At 35.7% G+C, this 20,282-nt stretch overlaps 1 protein-coding gene across 2 annotated transcripts; it reads right to left on the bottom strand.

Moving 5' to 3' along the window:
- Positions 1-316: 316 nt before the first annotated feature.
- Positions 317-20,273, bottom strand: ECD (ecdysoneless cell cycle regulator). 2 transcript variants are annotated; one of them, XM_015251805.3, is made up of 14 exons: positions 20,135-20,273; positions 18,598-18,815; positions 15,661-15,778; positions 13,441-13,528; positions 13,146-13,324; positions 11,972-12,164; positions 11,281-11,409; positions 9,493-9,621; positions 7,472-7,557; positions 4,855-4,961; positions 4,555-4,738; positions 3,517-3,584; positions 2,049-2,263; positions 317-598 (listed from the first exon to the last, which is right to left on the bottom strand). In XM_015251805.3, the coding sequence occupies exons 2-14, from the start codon at positions 18,800-18,802 to the stop codon at positions 368-370; spliced, it is 1,932 nt and encodes a 643-aa protein (XP_015107291.1). In that variant the 5' UTR covers positions 18,803-18,815; positions 20,135-20,273; the 3' UTR covers positions 317-367. The 2 variants fall into 2 exon arrangements, with proteins under 2 accessions (XP_015107291.1, XP_006219041.1); XM_006218979.4 differs by having other exon boundaries at positions 20,001-20,247.
- Between the last annotated feature and the right edge of the window lie 9 nt (positions 20,274-20,282).

The following is a 20,282-nucleotide window of genomic DNA, read 5'->3' as shown; positions in this document are numbered from 1 at the left end:
CTCAGGGGCTGTCCAGGGGCTTGATTCGCTCTCTCTGCTGACTTCATAACCTTGAGTGCACCTCTGAGTTGAGATCACAGAGACTTGTGCAGAGGCAACGTTTGAGGCTCAGGGAAGAGAAATCAATCTGCGAAACTTACAACGAAGAGAACTTCTTTTGGGGGGGTGGAATTAGGTTGTTATTTATTTTAATGGAAGTACTTGGGATTGAACCCAGGACTTTGTGCATGCTAAGCACGCACTTCACCACTGAGCTATACTCTCCCCACAGAAAACATTTTTACTAAATGAGTAATCAAAATCATAAATCAGCACAGTCAGACTCAATATTTATTTAAGAAAAAAAAAGAGAGGCTAGGTTTGCTGGCTAATCTTTCGTTGGCTTACTTGTGGGTCTGTGATCAGTGTTGTCAGGCAGCTGTACTCCCATGCTTTGTAAAAGGTTAGAAGCAGGTCCTGCCAGTCCAGCTTGGGAACTATAGGATTCCAATATATTTGAAACCAGGTTCAGGTCTACATCCAGTGGCGTCATAACAGATCCTCCTGCACCAGAATCTTCCTCATCTGAATTGTTATTGGTAGTCTGGGATAGAGGTTCCTTATTCGTGGAGGGAAAAGAAAATCATGGGATAATATGCTATTAGGTTGGATGGTAGTTACAATAAAAAGATAACTAAGCAACAATGTAAAATGGAATTCCACATTAGAAAGGAAATTTGCTTCTTGTTAGAAAGTAAAAATGAAGTCTAATAATAAACAATGTAATTTAACACACATATTAAAATTTGGTCCCAAAGATGTAACACATTTCTTCCTAAGAAAAGTTTCTACATATTAAATGGATTTCTTCCCTGTTTTGAAATAGCCCAAGGGAAATAACCAGGGTCAAGGACGTCCATTTATAGCTTGCCTTAGAGTTTTAAGAGAAATAAACAGAAAAATGAATATTTAAAAAAAAATTCTAAAATTTTCTCTAAATGAAAAAAGCTAGATTTCCCTTTCCCCCCTGCAATGAAAAAACAAAATAAAAATCTGAGGCTTTGCAGAGTCCAACCACAAAGACTCTGAATTGGTACTTGAGTCCCTGATTTCACAGGCTAGGGAAAGGATTTGAAAGATTGCAGCTTAATCTATCTTTTGTATCTCTGCTTAAAGTGTGGTCCCTGGACCAGCAGCAAGTCTGTCACCTGGGAACTTGTAAGAAATGTAAAATCTCAGCCTTCACCTTAGATATACTTAACAAGAATCCATATTTTAACAAGATCTTTAGGTGGTTCACATCCACATTAAAATTTAAGAAACATTGCTTTAGATAAATCTCATGCATGGTTTCTACGAGGTTTTGGCAATACTGAAAGTGATTTATAGTTTTAAATGAAGTTAAGATGATCAAAGCAAGGGGAATAACATTAATTAAGGGCCCATTATGAGTTTAACTGTCATCTCATTTTGATTCTCGTGTTCATTCTATGACATGAGGATTATTGGTTAATGGATACATCCACAGTGGATGGCTAAGCTGGATTTCAAACCCTGACCCATGAGACTCCAGGGTCCATTCTCTTTCTATGTCTCTGTCTGTAGTTAGACAGTACTGGTATAAAAACTAGGGTAAAAACATGATGGAAGATGAATTCTAAATTTGGCTCTAAATAAGAGAAACATATAAAACAAATACTATTAAGACTTGAAAATACTTGGATATTTAATATCCTTTCTCTTTTTTTAAAATCCATTTAAGTCATTAGCAGAAGTATGCAACTGCATACTAATCTGAACACAGCCATGACTTTTTATTTTAAATCCTGATAGATAACACAGAATAAATAATATAGTTAAGCCTATTTATGTTTAGGAAAATTAATAATCCTTCATCCTACCAGAGTTTGGAAAAAATTAGCATTCTTATTTATTTCAAATCAAAAAATCAAATTCATCATAAAAAATTATCACAGATCAAAAAGAAAAAAGAAAAACTAAGAGAAAATACGGTTTTAGCTATCCTTTGTAACAGACTCAAAAGGGAAAGAGGTTAAACACACATATACCATTTGCTTCTGGGTGGTGAAACTTTTGCCAATGCTGGTATGTGCCAGTTCCTGGTCCATCTGGGCCATGTATGACTTGAGATCATCAAGAGTTCCTTTTATAGATGCTTCTTCCCCAGGCTCCTGTGTTTCGAGATCCAAGTCATCATCACTATCTAAACATTCAGAGTCTTCCTCATCCACATCGTCGGAGTCTGACTCATGAAGCCTGGACCCTACACAGACCCCAACATAGAAAGCCATCTGGTAAATTTTTTTGGAGTGATTACACCTCTCAAAAGAATTAGAACATTATCTGCAGAAAAGGACTAACATAGATAGGCAAACCACTTCAGAAAAATCCCCTCCAGAAAATGGTACTGACATACATTTGCAGAAAAGTACACTGGCTGAGCTGAAAGATTCAGCTTTTTGAAAAAAAATGTGAATTCAATTAAAATATTTTACTTAAAAAAATTTAAAAACTAGATAATACATGAATACATTTTTATGTAAACATTCAAGTTATACAGAATTATTGTCTCACATTTCACTCTCTTCCTACAGTTAAGCATCTTTTAACAGTTTGGTAGGTACCCAGACGTTTATCTATGCAATTCTGTGTATGTATATAATATGTATTTTTTTACACAGATATACATATTGAACTATGGTTTTCTTTTCTCATTATTTATCTTCGCGGTTCTTTGCTGTCAAAACATATAGATGGGCCTCATTCTTCACTAAGGCTGCGGAGTATAATATGGATGTACTATGATTTTTTTTTGGTAAAATTATACTATAACCCAATTTTTTAATACTACAGTGTTGCAATCACTACCTTAGCATATGTATCTTTTTCATAAAGTAAATTCCTGGAAGTGAAATTGCTAAGTCAAAGGTTATTAACATTCTAGAGTACCAAACTGCCTTGAGAAAAGACAACTTTAACACTTCTACTTCCACAGTTAGACAATGCTCATTTCTCCAACCCTTGAGAAAACTGGCTTTTATCAATCTTTTAAATTTTTGCCAATATGATGGGCAAAAAAAAAAAGTTCTTATTTTTATTTGCTTAGTAGAAACTGTTACTATTTTCAAATATTTATTGACTATATTTCTTCTTCAAGGCACTGCCTGTTTATATCCTTTGTTGATTTTTTTAAATTGGGCTGTTTGTCTTTTTATTATGAGTGTGCAAGTGCAATATGCCTAAAGGAGAAAAAGCAATATAGTGTGGGAGCCCAGGAAAAACCCATCTAAACACACAGCATTCATTTACTCAACAAATATTTAATGAGCAGCTACCATGTCAGGCACTAAGCAAGGCATCCTCCGCAACAGGACAATAATTAATGGCTGAAAGCAGCTCGAAATCAAGAAGAAAAAGCAAATGTTTTGACTTCCAGGAGATCCAATGCCCTAATGCTCTAGTAATCTCTACACAACTTCGTTTCAAAATGAAAATAAACATCACACTGCAACTCACCTAAAACTTTATCAAAATAATTAAAAAAGGAATCTGCATCAAAAGTGATTGGAGCCTCAGAAGGTTCTCTGTAAGATTAAAGGAAAAAGACAATTTATCCCAAACATAACTTTGAAATTTTTTTCTACCAACTGAAGCCACTCTTAGGAACACTACTAGGGACAGACTCTCAAAAGGGACAGCAAGGAAAACTATAGTTTAAATTTTAAAAATCATTATTCTTACTCACCTTGTAGGGCAACAGAAATGGGAAAGATCGATGAAATAAAAGTAAAAATTGCACTTTGATTATACACATTTAACTTATGCTGATTTAGGGATCTGCTCACCCTCCACTTCCCACAAGATAGATCTAGCATTAGTTAAAGAAGTTATTTATCCAAGGTAATTTACATAAAGTCTATCTTTTAAAAATAAATAAGAACAAACCTTTCATTATTCCTGCTTTCTTAAAGAGAGAACGCTGAATGTAAATTTTAATCTTCTCATGAGGCAAAAGGGCATCAACACTACAGAAGATACATTTGTTGTACAAGTAACAATTCTATCTACCTTTTTTTCCTATTACTTGCCAAATGTCACATCTTCTTTCTTTTGTTATTATTTCTTCCTCTGATAAACCCTTTTATCCTCCTCTTTTCAGTTTGAAGCTTCCAATCTGCTTGGGGGTAGGAGATCAGAAACCTGAGCCTGGTGAGAGCTAGATGGTAAGAGTTCATCAGGTTCTGAGTAAAAATTTCCAGAGTAAAGTACATGGTTGCCCTGCATAGCTCTGGGAAAGTGGCCTTTAGATCTTTTGAGTGGTCTCTCTGGTTTACTTCAAAGGATCATATGGATCAGGTTACTAGCAATCTGACTCTAGATAAGTTATCATAGTATCAGGCACCAAAAGAGGAAAACAAAGCAGTAAAAATCACTTACTACAAAAAAATGAATAAATAATTAAAAAGAAAACAGAAAGAGAGAACTGGCAGTGACTGGACGACTTCAACATACGGGCTGTAACTATGTAGATGTTTATACTTTAACACAAATTACCGAGGCAGCTCTGCTCCTTTGTGTGTTGAGACTTTGGATATGAAAGCTTTCATGCTCTCTGAGACTTGAGTTAAGTCATAGTTCTCCTTCTGTGCCTTGGAAATGGGCTCTGGTTCTTTTCTGCCAGCAGCTTCCTGCAGCAGCTGGTCCAGCTGATCTGGTGAGAGCTCTAACCACTGGTCATCTGAAAAAGAAGCACAATACTGCCATACTATACTCACATGATGACTACTCTTAGGAGACTTACTGGAACGTTTCAGTTCTTTCAAACCTTCTGCTCTATCCTGGTCCATCACTTACCATCTTCTGGGGGAAGATTAGCTTCTTCTTTCTTAAGCGCTTTTATATCAAATGGTATTGTCTGTAATAACGTTAAGATTTCTTCACCTGGGCTCATAGCAAGAGAGCTACAAAAAAATAAAGGACATGGGCATTTAATAAGAGAGGTTAGAATAATAACTACAGAAACATAGTATTTTAAAGTTGGAAGGGATTATCCAGCCTAATTTGTTTTTAAACATTGGTTTTAGGATACAGAACTCTTTTTCTCAAAATTTCACCAGGAACTCTAATATATAAAAGAGCTCCAAGAAAAACTGCTTTGTACAGGAAAGGAAACCATCAAAATGAAAATGCAACCTATAGAATGGAAGAGAATATTCGTTAACCATATATATGACACAGGCTTAATATCCAAAACATATAAAGAACTCATAACTAAACAGCGAAAACAAACAAACAAAAAAACTCTAAGCACCCTGATTAAAAAATGGGCAGAGGAGCTGAAAAGACATTTTTCCAAAGAAGACATACAAATGACTATAAAATGTGCTCAGTATCAACTAATCATCATGGATGCAAATAAAAACCACAATGAGTTATCACCTCACACCTGTCAAAATGGCTATCATCAAAAAGACAAGAGAGAACAAGTGTTGGCAAGGATGTGGACCAGTCCACCTTGTGCACTGTTGGTGGGAATGCAGATTGGTGCAGCCACTGTGGAAAACGTTATAGAGGTTCTTCGAAAAATTAAAAATAGGACTACCATATGATCTAGCAATTGCACTTCCGGGTATCTATCCAAAGAAAATGAAAACAGGATCTCAAAGAGCGATCTGTACTCTCATTTCACTGCAACATTATTCACAATAGCCAAGATATGGAAACAACCTAAGTATCCATCAATATAAATGGATAAGGATACACACACACACACACACACACACACACACACACACACACACACACGCAATGAAGTATTATTCAGCCATGAGAAAGAAATCCTACCATTTGCAGCAACATGGACCTTGAGGACATTATGCTAAATGGAATAAGCTAGACAGAGAAAGTTAAATAGTGCAAGGTATCACTTGTACATGGAATCTAAAAAACAAAACAAAACAGAACAGTCAAACTCATAGAAACAGAGAATAGAAAAGTGGCTGCCAGGGACTAGAGGGAAGGAAATAGGGAGAGGTTGGTAAGAGGGTACAAATTTTCAGCTAGCAGATAAATATGGTGAGAGGATCCAATGTAAAACATGGTTACTAGAGTTGATAACATTGTATTACATAATTAAAATCTGCTAAGGGAGTGAAAATTAAATGTTCACACACACACACACACACACACACACGATACGTATGTGAGGTGATGAGCCTGCTAATTAACTAAGTGGTGGGAATCTTTTCATAACATACAGGTATATTCGATCACTATGATGACACTTTAAATACCTTAGAACTTTGTCAATGATATCTCAATAAAGCTAAAAACAAACTGAAAGACTGCTTCACTTGAAATGGAGGCTAGAGATTAGAGTTCTCTCAGTTAACTCTGCTTCATACAGTCTTCAAAGAACACTTTATTAGACAAATGCATGGCATTTGAGATGCTGGCAAAATGGCTGGGGTTCAAAACCAGATCAGTCTGACAAAAGAAGAAAAAGAAACAAAAAGCCTAACAACAAACAAAAACCACACTCACGTACAACCTGAGACCTTTTGAATCTTAGCATATACAAAGCTACTTCTTTCTTGTTATTTAATAGCTTTACATATCTCAAATTCAATTCTGCGAACATCAACTGAGTTTTTTCTAACACTCAAATTCTGACTCTTGATTCTTCAGCCCAGTAAGACTTGCTGCTTGAGCTCCACTTCCCTTGTGCCACACTGACTAAAAGTGCTCTCAGGGGACAAGTCAGACAAATGTACCTTACCCACTGTGATCTTCTTTCAAGGGTCCTGTTCCCTCTAATTTTTGCCTTCTTTTGTTATTCTCCAGTGTCTTCAAATAATTTTTTTTTAATATTCTGTTCAGTTTATCTTTGTAATTAGCAGGGGGTTAGTCTGATATGTTACTCCATCATTCCCAGAAAAGAAACTCAACTTAATCAGATTTTAAAGCGGTGCTATTTCCTTCCAAACCTGTGTTCATTTCTTTCTCCCCACATAAAATGTATGGCAGGCTAGAATGAGATTTGATTTGGAGGCTGAATGCCTGCTTCATCCTGTGTTTCAGATCCACCTATAATAGCTAAACACAGCCCAGAACTCCCATAGGAATTTAAGCACATGGCTCAAAACCAGACTGCCTGAGTTCAAATCCTAGGTCTGTCACTTATTAGCTGTGTAAGCTTTGGCAAATTACTTAATCTCTCTTGGCCTCAGTCTCTCACCTGTAAATATGGGTGTTGGTGTTGGTGGTGGTGGTGGTGGTGGCTACCAGTGCCAGCAATCTTCTGTATCAACACTTCCTCTCTCTCAACCCCAGCTCTTTCGGGAGTCATGATCCTTTCCATTAACTGTTTAAATTTGGAAACTCCAACTTCTGCCACTCTCAAGAGCAAGTAACCCCTTAACTTCTGGCAAGTCATCACTCTGCTGCCATATTTGGGTAGTGATAAACTCACCTTTCTGGCCGGTTTACGGAGAGTTGGAAGTAGTTCTTTGCCATTTCTAACCTTTCCTGGTACTGAGCTGAACCTTCTATCAGTCCCTAAAAAAGTAATAATGCCTATCAGAACATTATATACACGGTGTCTTTAAAATAATCTGCTCACCAGCAACTCTAAGGGAGGCAGTGTATGATATAAGATATTGTTCAGAAATCATGAGGCCTGAGTCCGAGTCCCTGTTCTGTCATTGATGTCTCTGGGCTCCAGTTTCTTCAAATAAGGTTAGATGTAGTGGTCCCTAATCCTCTTCACTATTAAGACCCTTTTTCCAATTTGAAAAGTTTTCTACCATTTTCTACTATTCAACTAGTTCTTAAGAAGTAGTTGACTAACTAGTAATTAACTTATAAAACAAAGTACAAATAGAGCCAAAAAATAGCATAATCCCACCTTAACGATCATTTCTGTCTTTCATATACATGTTTATAGTGGCACTCACACTCAATATTTTACATTCTTTTAAAAATATACTATAATATAAGCACTTTTCCATACTGCTACACAGTCTTTAAAATCATCATATTCTTTTTTTTAACATTTTTTATTGATTTATAATCATCTTACAATGTTGTATCAAATTTCAGTGTAGAGCACAATTTTTCAGTTATACATGAACATATATAAAATTCATTGTCACATTTTTTTCTCTGTGAGCTACCATAAGATCTTGTATATATTTCCCTGTGCTATACAGTATAATCTTGTTTATCTATTCTACATTTTGAAATCCCAGTCTGTCCCTTCCCACTCCCCACCCCCTTGGCAACCACAAGTTCGTCTTCTATGTCTATCAGTCTGTTTCTGAAAATCATCATATTCTTAACGATTTTTCTACTTCTTGGATGTTTCCTTAAAATTGATTATTCAAAGTGAGTGTTCCAAGTTTGAACCCTTCTACAGCTCTTGGAACCTGACTATCAAATTACTTCCCAGTTAAGGTTCTACCTATTGCAATGTTATCAGCAATGTATAGGTGTATTATTTTCACTATATTCTCAACAGCACTGAACGTCATTAATACCCGTTTTACATAAGTGAAAAACAGTCTTTATTATTGTGCTCATGTGCATATCCTTACTACTTGTGAGAGTGAATATTTTAAATTTAGAAATTTACAATTGTCTTTTGTAATTTTTTTAATATCTTAAACTGCAAATTTTTTTTTTAATTGAAGTATAGTCAGTTTACAATGTGTTAATTTCTGGTGTACAGCATAGTGTTTCAGTTATACATATATATATATTCCTTTTCAGATTCTTTTTCATTATAGGTTATTACAAGATATTGAGTATCGTCCCCTGTGCTATGCAGTAGGACATTGTTGTTTATTTATTTTATATATAGTAGTTAGTATCTGCAAATCTCAAACTCCCAATTTATCCCTCCACATTTCCTTTTCCCCCGGTAACCATAAGTTTGTTTTCTATGTCTGTGACTCTGTTAAACCACAAATTTTACATTCCAGTGAAGTAACAAGTAATAACAAATCAATGAACAAAGTGCATACCTGAAAATCAGTTCCTCAAGAGAAAATTAGAACTGTTTATGATCAGTTAATATTAAAAGAATGTTCAGTTCAATGATAGTTGTTTTTTTTTCTTCTTGTAATTTTTTAAATTCATGCCTTTGCTAATTTTTCTACTTGGTGTCTTCATATTTGCTTTATAGATTTTTGCAAGTTGTTCATCTGATACAAATAATAACTTCTATCACTTTATACAGATGTTACTAATTTCTCTAAAATACTGGAAACAGTTCATAGACATTCCCTCATTACCATCAAACTAGGATGGCCCCTTTTAACTTTTAGTTCCTACAATTATGTTACACATTAAATATGGACCATAGAACTTTTTTTTGTAATTGAAGTATAGTTGATTTACAATGTTATGTTAATTTCTAGACCACAGAACTTTAAATCACTGGCCTGATTTTCCCTGGATTGTACAATTTTAAAAATGCATTGTAATTCCTACCTTGAAGTAATCATTCTTTTTCAGACTTTCAAGGAAGCCAGCCCAGAGTGGGGAGGTAATCACATGGGATTTCTTGGAGTCAGAAAAATGTGGGCTAAATTTGGAGCATAAGATCTCAAATCCATGAGCCTAGGTGGAAAAGACAAAATTTTTATTATTAGGTTACCTTCTTTCCATTCAACCACACTAAGCTAAAAACTAGGTGACCAGACACATGGGCATGTGAACATTTATAGCACTATTCTAATTTTAAGAAAAAAATGTGACTTCATTTCCAAGTTTCTTAATCTCTGTAGAGTACCAAAAAATTATACGGGGGAAGCAAATAATACAAAACAAAGATTCTTATTCTCTACAGAGAGATTTCTTCCCTCACTGATTAAAAAAACTAGAAATTTAAACTTATTTCTTATTTGCCTAAAAAAGCCTTGCAAAGGGTTTCTTGCTTAACAGAAATTATAAATGAATTAAGCGTAGTCTCAGGCATAGTAAAGGGAGGGAATCACTTCATTTTGAGAGTCCTTTGGTTAAAAAATATAATGCACGTGGCAAAATACTTCCAACAGGGGGCTTCACTAATCACTCTAGAGAAAACTACTGTTATAATTTCTTGCATATCCTTTCAGAAGTAATCTATGCACTCAAGCAGATGTGTGTGCTTGCATTTGTGTATCCTCCTACTCCATCCCTCTGTCACTAAATGGCAATATACACACTGCTCCAAACTTTGCATTTTCATTTAGTGATGCCCTGGAAATCATTTCATATGAACATACATAAATTTCTCCATTTCACTTCATGTACAGACCATAATTTATCAAACTAGTCCCCCACTAATAGACATTAGGTAGTTTCCAATCTTTTGCTACTATAAACAATGCTGCCATGAGTATCCTCGAATGCCTTTGTGGACAAGTAAAATATATGGAGGATAAATTCCTAGAAGTGAAAATGCTGAGCAAAGGATTTGTGCATTTTAAATGATGCACGGTGACAAACTGTTCTAAGAGACTGAATCAACTTATACTCCTGTCAATAATGTTTGAGGGCATCTCTTTATGTATTTTTATTAACCCAGTATATATATCAAACTTCTGGATACTTGCCAATCAAAAGGTGAAAAATACTATTTTGTAGCTTTAAATTGCATTTCTTTTATTATGAGCAAGGGACAATCTTTTTCATACATTTAAATTAAAATCAGTTGTATTTCCTTTTCTGTGGACTATCTGTTCATGGTTTCTGGTCATTTTTTGATTGACTAGTACTATTTTTTTTTCATATTGAGTTGTAGGATTGCTGTATATTAGAGAAATCAACTTTGTACCATTTAAATTGCAAATATAGTACTTTCTCCAGGTTTACTGTCTTTTGACTATACTTACGGGTTTTTTTCCCACAAAAATGCTTAATTTTTATATAATCAAATTCATCAGTCTTTTCTTTTATAGTTTCTAGGCTCAAGTGTTGCTTAGGAAGGACTTTCTTACTCAGATTTCCAAAAGTTTCCTATGTTTCCTTTCAAATTTTATGGTTTCAAGTTTTTCAGTTCATTAGTTGGTCCAAGTGGAATTTATTTTGGTATTGGTGTGAGGAAATCAATTTTAATTTTTCAGATGGCTTCACAGTCCTATCATCATTTACTGAATAATCCACTTTTCCTTCTTAATTGAAATGCCATGTTTCACATTAATACAGCATATTTCTAGATTTCTGTGCTGTGTCATTATTCTGCTAAGAGCCCTTTAACATAAAGGAAGAAAATAAAATTTTCTGGTTCAACATTACCAGCTTCATGCCCAGTTCATGCGCTCGGTACTGGGGATGAGATGGAGGAGGCAGCCTGTATCCACTCCGCCGGTCTGGCACAAACCTTTGTTGCACCAACTGCGCATACAGACATTTAGTGAAAGTGACCTGGACATGGGGACACAAACTATGTGAGTCTTTTCCCAAAATAAAAAATTTGACTGTCATTTCATAGCTGATAACAATAACTTCATTTATGAGCTTCATATTCATATAAATGGAAAAAGGACCCACCTACTCACTGCCTACATTTTCTAGTAACAATCTTATCAAGATGTAATGCATATGCCATAAAATTAACCTTCATTGTGCATTTTTTAGTTATCACCAGGATGATTCCTATCATTAGTTACATTACATGACAATGATGATAAAGAATAATTTTTAATTCTCTGGGAGAAATGAAATATTTCACTATTAAGAAGGATGTAATTACTCAAATAGGGAAAATATGGTTAGAAATAGCTAGGAAACATTGAGATACAAAATAGGGAGTCAGGTCTCTTTCAACCTTCCTCCCCTGGATAAGAGAAAAGAAAAAAAGAAAAAAAGTACATTAACTTGCTATGAAGAAACAGAATATTTCCAATATTTTCCTAGTGAACAATTAAAATAATGTTCAATTCTCTTTCTAGTGAGGGAAACTAGATGACCAAGAGACATATCTTACCGATGTCATTATTCGTGTTTCAGGCAAGAATGTCTTGAAAACACGACAGGCTCGCAGGTCAGTGGGGTCCCGGAGGTAAAATGCCTGGACTCCTGCAGCCACCAACCTGGGGCGCTGCTTCAGCACTGCGGCAATGCCGACTGGAAGGAAGCAGTGCGCCTGATGGAGGGAGGCTTTAATTTTTTCTGGGTATCTGTGGCAGGTAACAGAATTATTTTTATTTTATGATATGCAAATATCTAGGATTCCTATGCCATTTAATTCCATCTTAACATTTTACCTTGTCTTGGCTCATTAAAAGTAAGACAGAAAGAGTGACAAGAGAGGTGAAGATAGAGATGCTGTTTACACTGAAGACTACAAGAAGGAAGAGAAAGAGAAGAAGTGGGAAGAAATGGAAAATAAAAAACAGGGATTAAGGTGGTCCAATAAAAACAAAATGAAAACACTACTATACTTTGGAAATAAAATCAGAATTTATTCTCCTAAAAAAATGGTACACATTATACTGAGGCAAAGCTAAAAGAGATTTTTAATACTGTTAAGATACTGTTAATGGTGTTAAACATTTACTAGGTACCCAAATTTGAATGGCTGGGCAAGGAGGGTATGGCTCAAGGGGTAGAGCACATGATTAGCATGCACAAGGTCCTAGGTTCAATCCCTAGGAGCTCCTCTAAAAGTAAATAAATAAATAAACCTAATTACCACCCCCCAAATTTTTTTTAAAAAATTTGCCAATAGCTGAACAAATATGTTATTAGACTAAGACATTCTCTTCTGAATAGAGCCTAAAGAGTTCTATGTAGGTCAAAGAATCCCACATATAGGCGCAGACCCACAGATAAAGCTTGAAAACATTGTGCCCACTTAGGTTTTCTATCTAAAGGTCTGAAAATTCTTATCTATGGATATACATAATACTAAGCCACAATGTCTATGGTAAATAAATGCAAAAATGTTGAGAGGATAATATTTTTAAATGGGAATTAAAAAGGTACCCGTTTCTTGGTTTTAAAACGTGTAAGTTTAATTTGTTGGTCAATTTCATGAAGGATGAAGACAGAATGAAAATTATCACTAATCTAGGTGAAACAAATTCTAGACCCCCCCAAAGACTTGCTACACTAAGTCAAAAGGCTCCTTAGTTAGCAATGAGTGTTTATTTTCATACCCTCTGATGCGTCTATTCACAGCAGCTCGTATGGATTCTGAAGCCAAAATTTTTTCTGGGTGTGTTGAGATTATATTCAATGCTTGAGATATTGTTGGGGGTGTGGTGGGTAACCAGGGTACTGCTCCAGGTTTCTTTGGTGCAGGGATAATGCACAACTCCCCATGGTGAAAAAATACCTGCAAAATGGTATGTTTTAGTTTTCATACTAGGCACTAACAAAGTCTAGGTACATATGAAAAATGCTGCAACATGATTTTACCTCTGTAAATTTTCCAAACATGGATATACTTACCCTATTGGCACTATTATCAGGATCCAACCATTTAGGGAGAAAGTCAGCAGCTTCTATTAACAAGAATTCACCATCATTGTCTTCAATCCTAATGAAAAAAAGTTCCAGCTTTGTATTCAAAAAAGCACATATTTGCTAATAATCAAAACAGATTTGTTCTAATAGATTTTCTGCTTCATCTTAGTAAATAATACGAGTATGTACTATTGTAGATTTCTAGAATAAAACAAAATATTTAAGATACCATTAAGCACTGAAGGAGACTGTAAGATTGTAAGGAGAGGTTGGAGGGCAATAAGGTGAGAAAAATAAGAATATAAATAAATAACAGTGGACAAAAATGAGAAAAATATACAAAGTACTATATGGTTTCAGAAGGAGAAAAAAATTACACTAGCCAAGATTAGAAAAGCCTTATGGAGGAATTATTATTTGGGCCTTGAAAGATAATTTTGTTTTGCCTCATTTGCATCACTTTTTAAAAATTTAACTTTCTGAGGGTACAGTCACATGGTTAAAAAGTCTAAAAAAATACCTAAAAAGTTACACAATGAAAAAGTCTCCTTCCTACTTTTTTATCTGAACACCCAGCTCCTCCACCATTGTTATTTCTTGTTGATCCTTCTAGAGTTTCCCTCTGTATAATGTAGCAAATGGGAACATAAATTATTTTTTTCCTCTTGTCACACCAAATGCAGCATATTATATATACTATTCTATAGTTTTTCACTTTTAATGGATGGAGATACAATATGTGGAGAAAAGGAGAGATGTTCTCGGGAGAGGGAACAGCATAAGCAAAACCATGGAGGGGGCACTTTAAGGCAGGTATCTGAAGAATGATAACTAGTAAAGAACAAGACTAGAAAAGCACAGTTATATCATTTTGAGAAGAGCTTTCAATGTTGGCAGAATCAAAGAGAATGAGTTTAGTTTTGTAGACAAAAAGAATGAAAGGTTTTAGAGCAGGGCAGTAAAATGGCTAGGGCTCTACTTTAGGAATACTAATATGGCAGAGACATAGAGGAAAAGCTTTTTTCTTTTTCTAAATTTTTTTTAAACAAGTTGATGCCTATTAAAGAGCTTTAGAGGCCTAATATGTAGATAGGAACCATTATTTTATATATATATAATACCAGAATCAGCACATGAAAGGTATTGTCTTCTCCTTATTTTTCTTGTAAAGACAGAAATTAATATTTCTGTGTATCTTCATTTGAAATTCTATCATTTATTAAGAAATTATTGCTACCTATTTTTAGGTGTGGTAACAGTAGAAGCAGTTCTTATCTCAGATTTACATCCTGAAGTATTTGAAGATCAAATGGTATAGTACTGGAGATTTTCTTTAAAATAATCTTGCTATGTGATGGGGGAGTAGGGGAATGGAATAATCACTATGAGTTGATAATTACTGAACCTGGGTGATTAGTACACGAGGGTTTATTCTCTTTATTTTTATTTATTCTCTCTACTTTTGAAATTTTGATATAATAATGTTTCCAAAGTTGTTGTTGTTTTTTTCTTTTTGTTCTGCTGGGGAAAAGATTGAGTGGGTAGAAGACCAGAATTTGGGGCCTGAAGAGGACAACTAGGACATGCATGAAGTGGGTAAATCGCCCTCTGCTGGCGAAACTTGGGAATTGCAGAGAATTATCAGTTCCTATTTTAAAATTTGAAAGAGGATGCACTATTATCTACTTTGCTTCTTATCTATGTAATTGTTCACTGATTTCTCTTTAAATTTCTTCTGTATGTGGTTTCTCTAAAAATTTAGCTATGGTATAATAAGGTAAGACACAATAAAGAAATCTGTGAAAAGTGTATATGTATATATGAATGAATTTTTTTTAAAGATTCATAAGAAATTTGATGGTGATTACTTTTGAGAAGTCAGAGCAGTACAACCTTTTGTATTGTTTGGATTTTATTTACCATGTGTATTTGTTCTCTCATAACAGGCATAAAAAAAGAGAAAACCTAAAATAAGCAAGTTTGTTCAAATTTTTTTGGAAGTTGAATGCCCAAGTGATATTTTAATCCCTCCTCAAAAAAAGGAAGTCACAAGAGAAAAGGAAGAAAACACAGAAATCACTTTTGAAATCTATGTCAAAATTTGTACAGTTTCCACCAGACTGCAGAAAAAAATATTACTAAGTGGGAAAAAATGTCAGTTTCAATAACAGAATTCCTTCAAAACTATTAAAATAACTATAATACCTTGCTACTAACTCTGGAAATTCCTTGGTAATTCGTTTTACTATATAAACAATAAACCATTCATCCTCAATGTTATCCCCAAACTTTGTCATGCCAAACATATGAGCAGGAACATCTCCTAAAAACAAGAGAAAAGCAATCATATAACCAAATAAATTTATCAGTGCAAATAAAAATATAAGCAGTTATTCAATTAAACAAACATTCATTGACTGCCTATGCTCTAGGTACTATACTGGAAGTTGGGGATGCAATCCAAAACAACATACAAGAAGCCTACTCTTGAGCAGCTTAGGGATTCGATGACAGGAAACAGACAACCAAGCATCTCAAAACAAGATGATGAACAGAGGTATGCACTGAGGACGATGTGAATATCAAGTATGTGCTATCTGAGCTATGCTTATCTGGAGGAATGACCAGAAGTAGGCTTTCCAGAAAGAGAGAACAGCATGTGCAAAGGCACAGAGGCATGACAGACAATGGAGTATTTTGGGGATATCAGCATAAATTTTCAAACAAGTACATTATCCAAAAATATGTAGAACTCAAACAATACACTCTGAAACAGCCAATGGTTCAAAGGAGAAATCACAAGGGAAATTAGAAAACATCCTGAGACAAGTGAAAACAGAAACACAACATACCAAATGTGTGAGATACAGTGAAAGCAGTGCTAAGAGGAGGTTCATAGTTATAAAAAATCTCAAATCAAAAACCTAACTTTATTCCTTAAAAAACAAGAAAAAGAACAAACTAAACCCAAAGTTAGAGGAAGGAAATAATGAAGATTGGAGCAGAGATAAAGGAAATAGAGAACAGCAAAATAGAAACAAATTAACAAAACTGAGTTGGTTTGTTGAAAAGATCAACAAGATTGACAAAATATTAGAGTAACTAAAAAAGGAGAGAAGACCCAAATAACTAACATCAGAAATGAAAGAAGGGATATTATACCTATGCCACAGAAATAAAATGGACTATTAGCGAACACTATGAACAATTACATACCAACACACTGGATAACCTATAAGAAATGTATAAATTCCTCGAAACACACAACCTATCAAGACTGGATCATGCAGAAATAGGAAATCTGAACAGATCTATAACACGTAAGGACACTGAATTAATAGTCAGGAACTTCCCAAAAACAAAAAAGCCCAGGACCAGATGAGTTCACTAGAGAATGCTACCAAACATTTAAAGAAGAATTAACATCAGTTCTCCTCAAACTCTTACAAAGAAAAAGTAAACATTCCAAGCTCATTTTATGAGGCCAGCATTAATTACCCTAATACTAAAGCCAGAAAAATACACAAGAAAACTACAGACCAATACCCGTGGTGAATGATGATGCAGAAATCCTCAACAAAACACTAGCAAACTGAACTCAGCAACACATTAAAAGGGCTGTACACCATGACCAAGTGGGATTTATCCTTAAAATGCAAGGATGATTTGACATATGAAAACCAACCAATGTAATAGATCAGATTAACAGAATGGAGGTCAACCAGGTATACTGTGGAGTGTCTCAAGAGCTGCCATGGCAAAACAAACAAAACAAAACAAACAAAAAAACCAGGTGGGAAGAACAGCCCAACTAACTCTTCTTCCTACTGTAAATCTCCCAAGTTTCTTTAACCAGAGAACCTCCAATTAGAACCTCCAATACTTTATATATTAAACTTCAATTCAAATTTCATCCAGAAGCAATGTGGAACTGTTGAAGGATGTTAGGCAGGAGAGTGATCTGATCAAATTTGTATTTTACAAAGGTAACTGGCAACAGTGTGAGGAACTGGAGACACAGGAACCAGACAGGTTGGCTAGGTGGCTACTGTAGTCTTCTAGATGAAGAGATCAAGAGAGCCTAGACTGCAGCCAAACAGATGTAGAGAAGGGGTCATATTTTAGGAGTAGTCACACTAGGATTTAGTGACTGACTGATCATGGTGAAGTGAGGAGTTGAATATGATTCTGAAACACTAGCAAGCTTGATAACTAGGTGGATAGCAATGCCATTGAGCAAGACAAGAAAACACCATGTAAAAATGACTTAACAGAAGAAAGATAAGGAATTGGTTTTAGATGTGCTGTGCTAACATGACAGTGTTCTTGCCAATAAATATCACATGTTTCAGTGATTAGGAGTTCAATAAAATTAACAGTAAGGAAGACATCTGGCAACTGCTAGCCAAAAGATAACAGATAAGTCCTAAATCAAGAGCTAGAACGATGTTATCTCAAGATGCCAGGCTCCTGATCTGAAACAAGCCCCCACATAAGTCACTGCATGAATAGAGACTTGGTCACCTATAGATGATTCATTTTAGTACAGTTATAAGATAGGACAAAGTGGCATTTTTGGCCAGAAGTCAGATTTCAAGCACCGACAACACAGGGAAGTAGTGAAAGAATCTTAAAATGCTTCTGAGGGGAGAATTATGGTCGGCTAGCCCAATTATTTCTCTTTATAAGCCAGGCAGAGCCACTCTTAGATCCTTCCCAAAACAACTATGCAAAACAAGGCAGCCTAACAAACACATTGTCAAGACTGAGGAATACAGAGTAACAGCTAAAGGAACTCTGGTTAAGGAAACCAGATGTCTGAACCTGTTTAGTATCGGTACCTAGATACATCATGGTATAGTAAATTAATTAAAGTTCAAAAGAAAAGCCATGGTTTAATAACATTGAGTATATATTAGTTCCTAAGGTAATGACTATTAGAAAGTTTTTATCAATATGAATTTTAAAAAAATTTTAAGCTTAAGGGCTTAACTGAGTATAGACAAACATCACTAATCTAAGAAGTTCAGGATGTAAGTCTCTTGACAACACTGAATGAACTATAGACTATTACACACCTCTGTTGTCAGAATGACATTACCAGTCACACATATTAAATGAAAATGAGCAAAAGAGCCTTACCTTTCCCCGGTTTATATTTAAGATTGAAAGGCTGATTCTGCCAGATATAGGGGACCAGCATAGGTGCAAACTGGGTCATTATCTTCTCAATATACTTTTGAAGAATCTCTTTGTGTTCCTCTGGGTCCCTTGGTTCATCTGGTATCAGGAACAGGCGGTACTCTACAGTGTCTTCCACTGTAGCAAGCTTCATATTTTCCTCCATTCTTCCTTGAAAACTACATTGAAAGTGTCAATAATATAAATGATATAGAATAACGTAGAAGTAATATCCTATTCCCTGAGCTATCCTAGGCAATTTAATTAACGTTGTTTTTCAAAATTCAGTTATCCACATATGATCATCATGATTTTTGCCTTGACCACATATCAACTATGGTAACATTTCTTTAACATTGTTTTAATGACATTTTTATACTTACAATTATATTAAAGGAACTTTTGATATAATACAGTAAATGGAAATCCAGTACATTCCCAAATTAACTAATAGGTATTTAAGAATAAAATTAAAAATGTTTGCCCTTGCACTGGTGTGCCACACTTTAAGAAACACTGCAGTAACATCTTCTGTTGAGATACTATCAAAAGTCCCAGTTCTGCAATTAGTCCCAGCTGCCTCAATTTGGGCATTTCACTTTCTCTTTCTGAGCTTTTTTTCCTTAACTGTAGAATGAGAGTTACTCTCTCATCTCTAAAATCCTTCTCTAATTTAAATTTTTTAAAGGAGGTACTGGGGATTAAACCCAGGACCTCAGGCATGCTAAGCACACACCCTACCACTGAGCTATACCCACCCTCCTTGAGTCTTTATTATTTAAATGCTCTTTAAGAAAGATTGCCCTTACTCTGCAGAATTTAAATCTTTCCCATTGCATGGCATAGGGGAATTCAAAACTACAAAACATTCATGTCCTACCATTCACCCCAAAATAACCTGCCCATGGTTCTTGACCCTACAACTATCTGTTGTAAATTCTTCCCCTTTTCCGATCTCAGGGGGTATAGCTCTAGTACCTTAGGAGGTGGAAAATATCTATTTACCAGGGGTTTCCCTTACAAACAAAAGGACTAGCTTACTACTGCTGCCAGATGAAGCTTGGTAAAGGAAGACACTACACTGGAGGGTCCCCTCTAAGGCTGCGATTGGCTTACTTGGTTTTCCATGGGACTAATAAAACGAGGTCGAAAAGAATTTACATCTTCCATCCAGACCCTCACTCACTACAATCTGTCCAAACCATCATTTGGCCTACCCACCCACCCCATAATGCCAAGCACACATTGTTAAGAATTTGGTGCCAGAACTGGAAAGGACTTTGAAAGCACCCCGTCTAATTCCTCACTGTACACTTGAGAAAACTGGGGGCACAAGAGAAGCGAAAAAGCAGCAGAGGCCCCACCTGGAGTCTAGCGCTTTTTACTCAGACTAGGCTCTCTCCATGCGACAAAATGAGCCAATTCCGCTCACGGCTCTGGGGCCTGGGCCTCTCCGGCGCGTCTCTGCTGCGGTACTTTCCTCAGCTGCCTTTCCTACCTCGTGAGCAGGTCGGGAGCTGCCAGCAGCAGCCAAAGCCTGCCTCGGGCTGGGTCCACACGCTTGTCTGGGACCCGAGGCCGACGGAAACTCTGGAAGTCAGAAACCGGCTCAGCCCCGGAACCGCAGGCGTCGTCACTGCTGCGCG

This window comes from Vicugna pacos, chromosome 11 (genome assembly GCF_048564905.1).
Source record: "Vicugna pacos chromosome 11, VicPac4, whole genome shotgun sequence".
Taxonomy (NCBI): domain Eukaryota; kingdom Metazoa; phylum Chordata; class Mammalia; order Artiodactyla; family Camelidae; genus Vicugna; species Vicugna pacos.
Note: the sequence above shows the minus strand (reverse complement) of the source record. Positions and strands in the feature narration are given on the sequence as shown.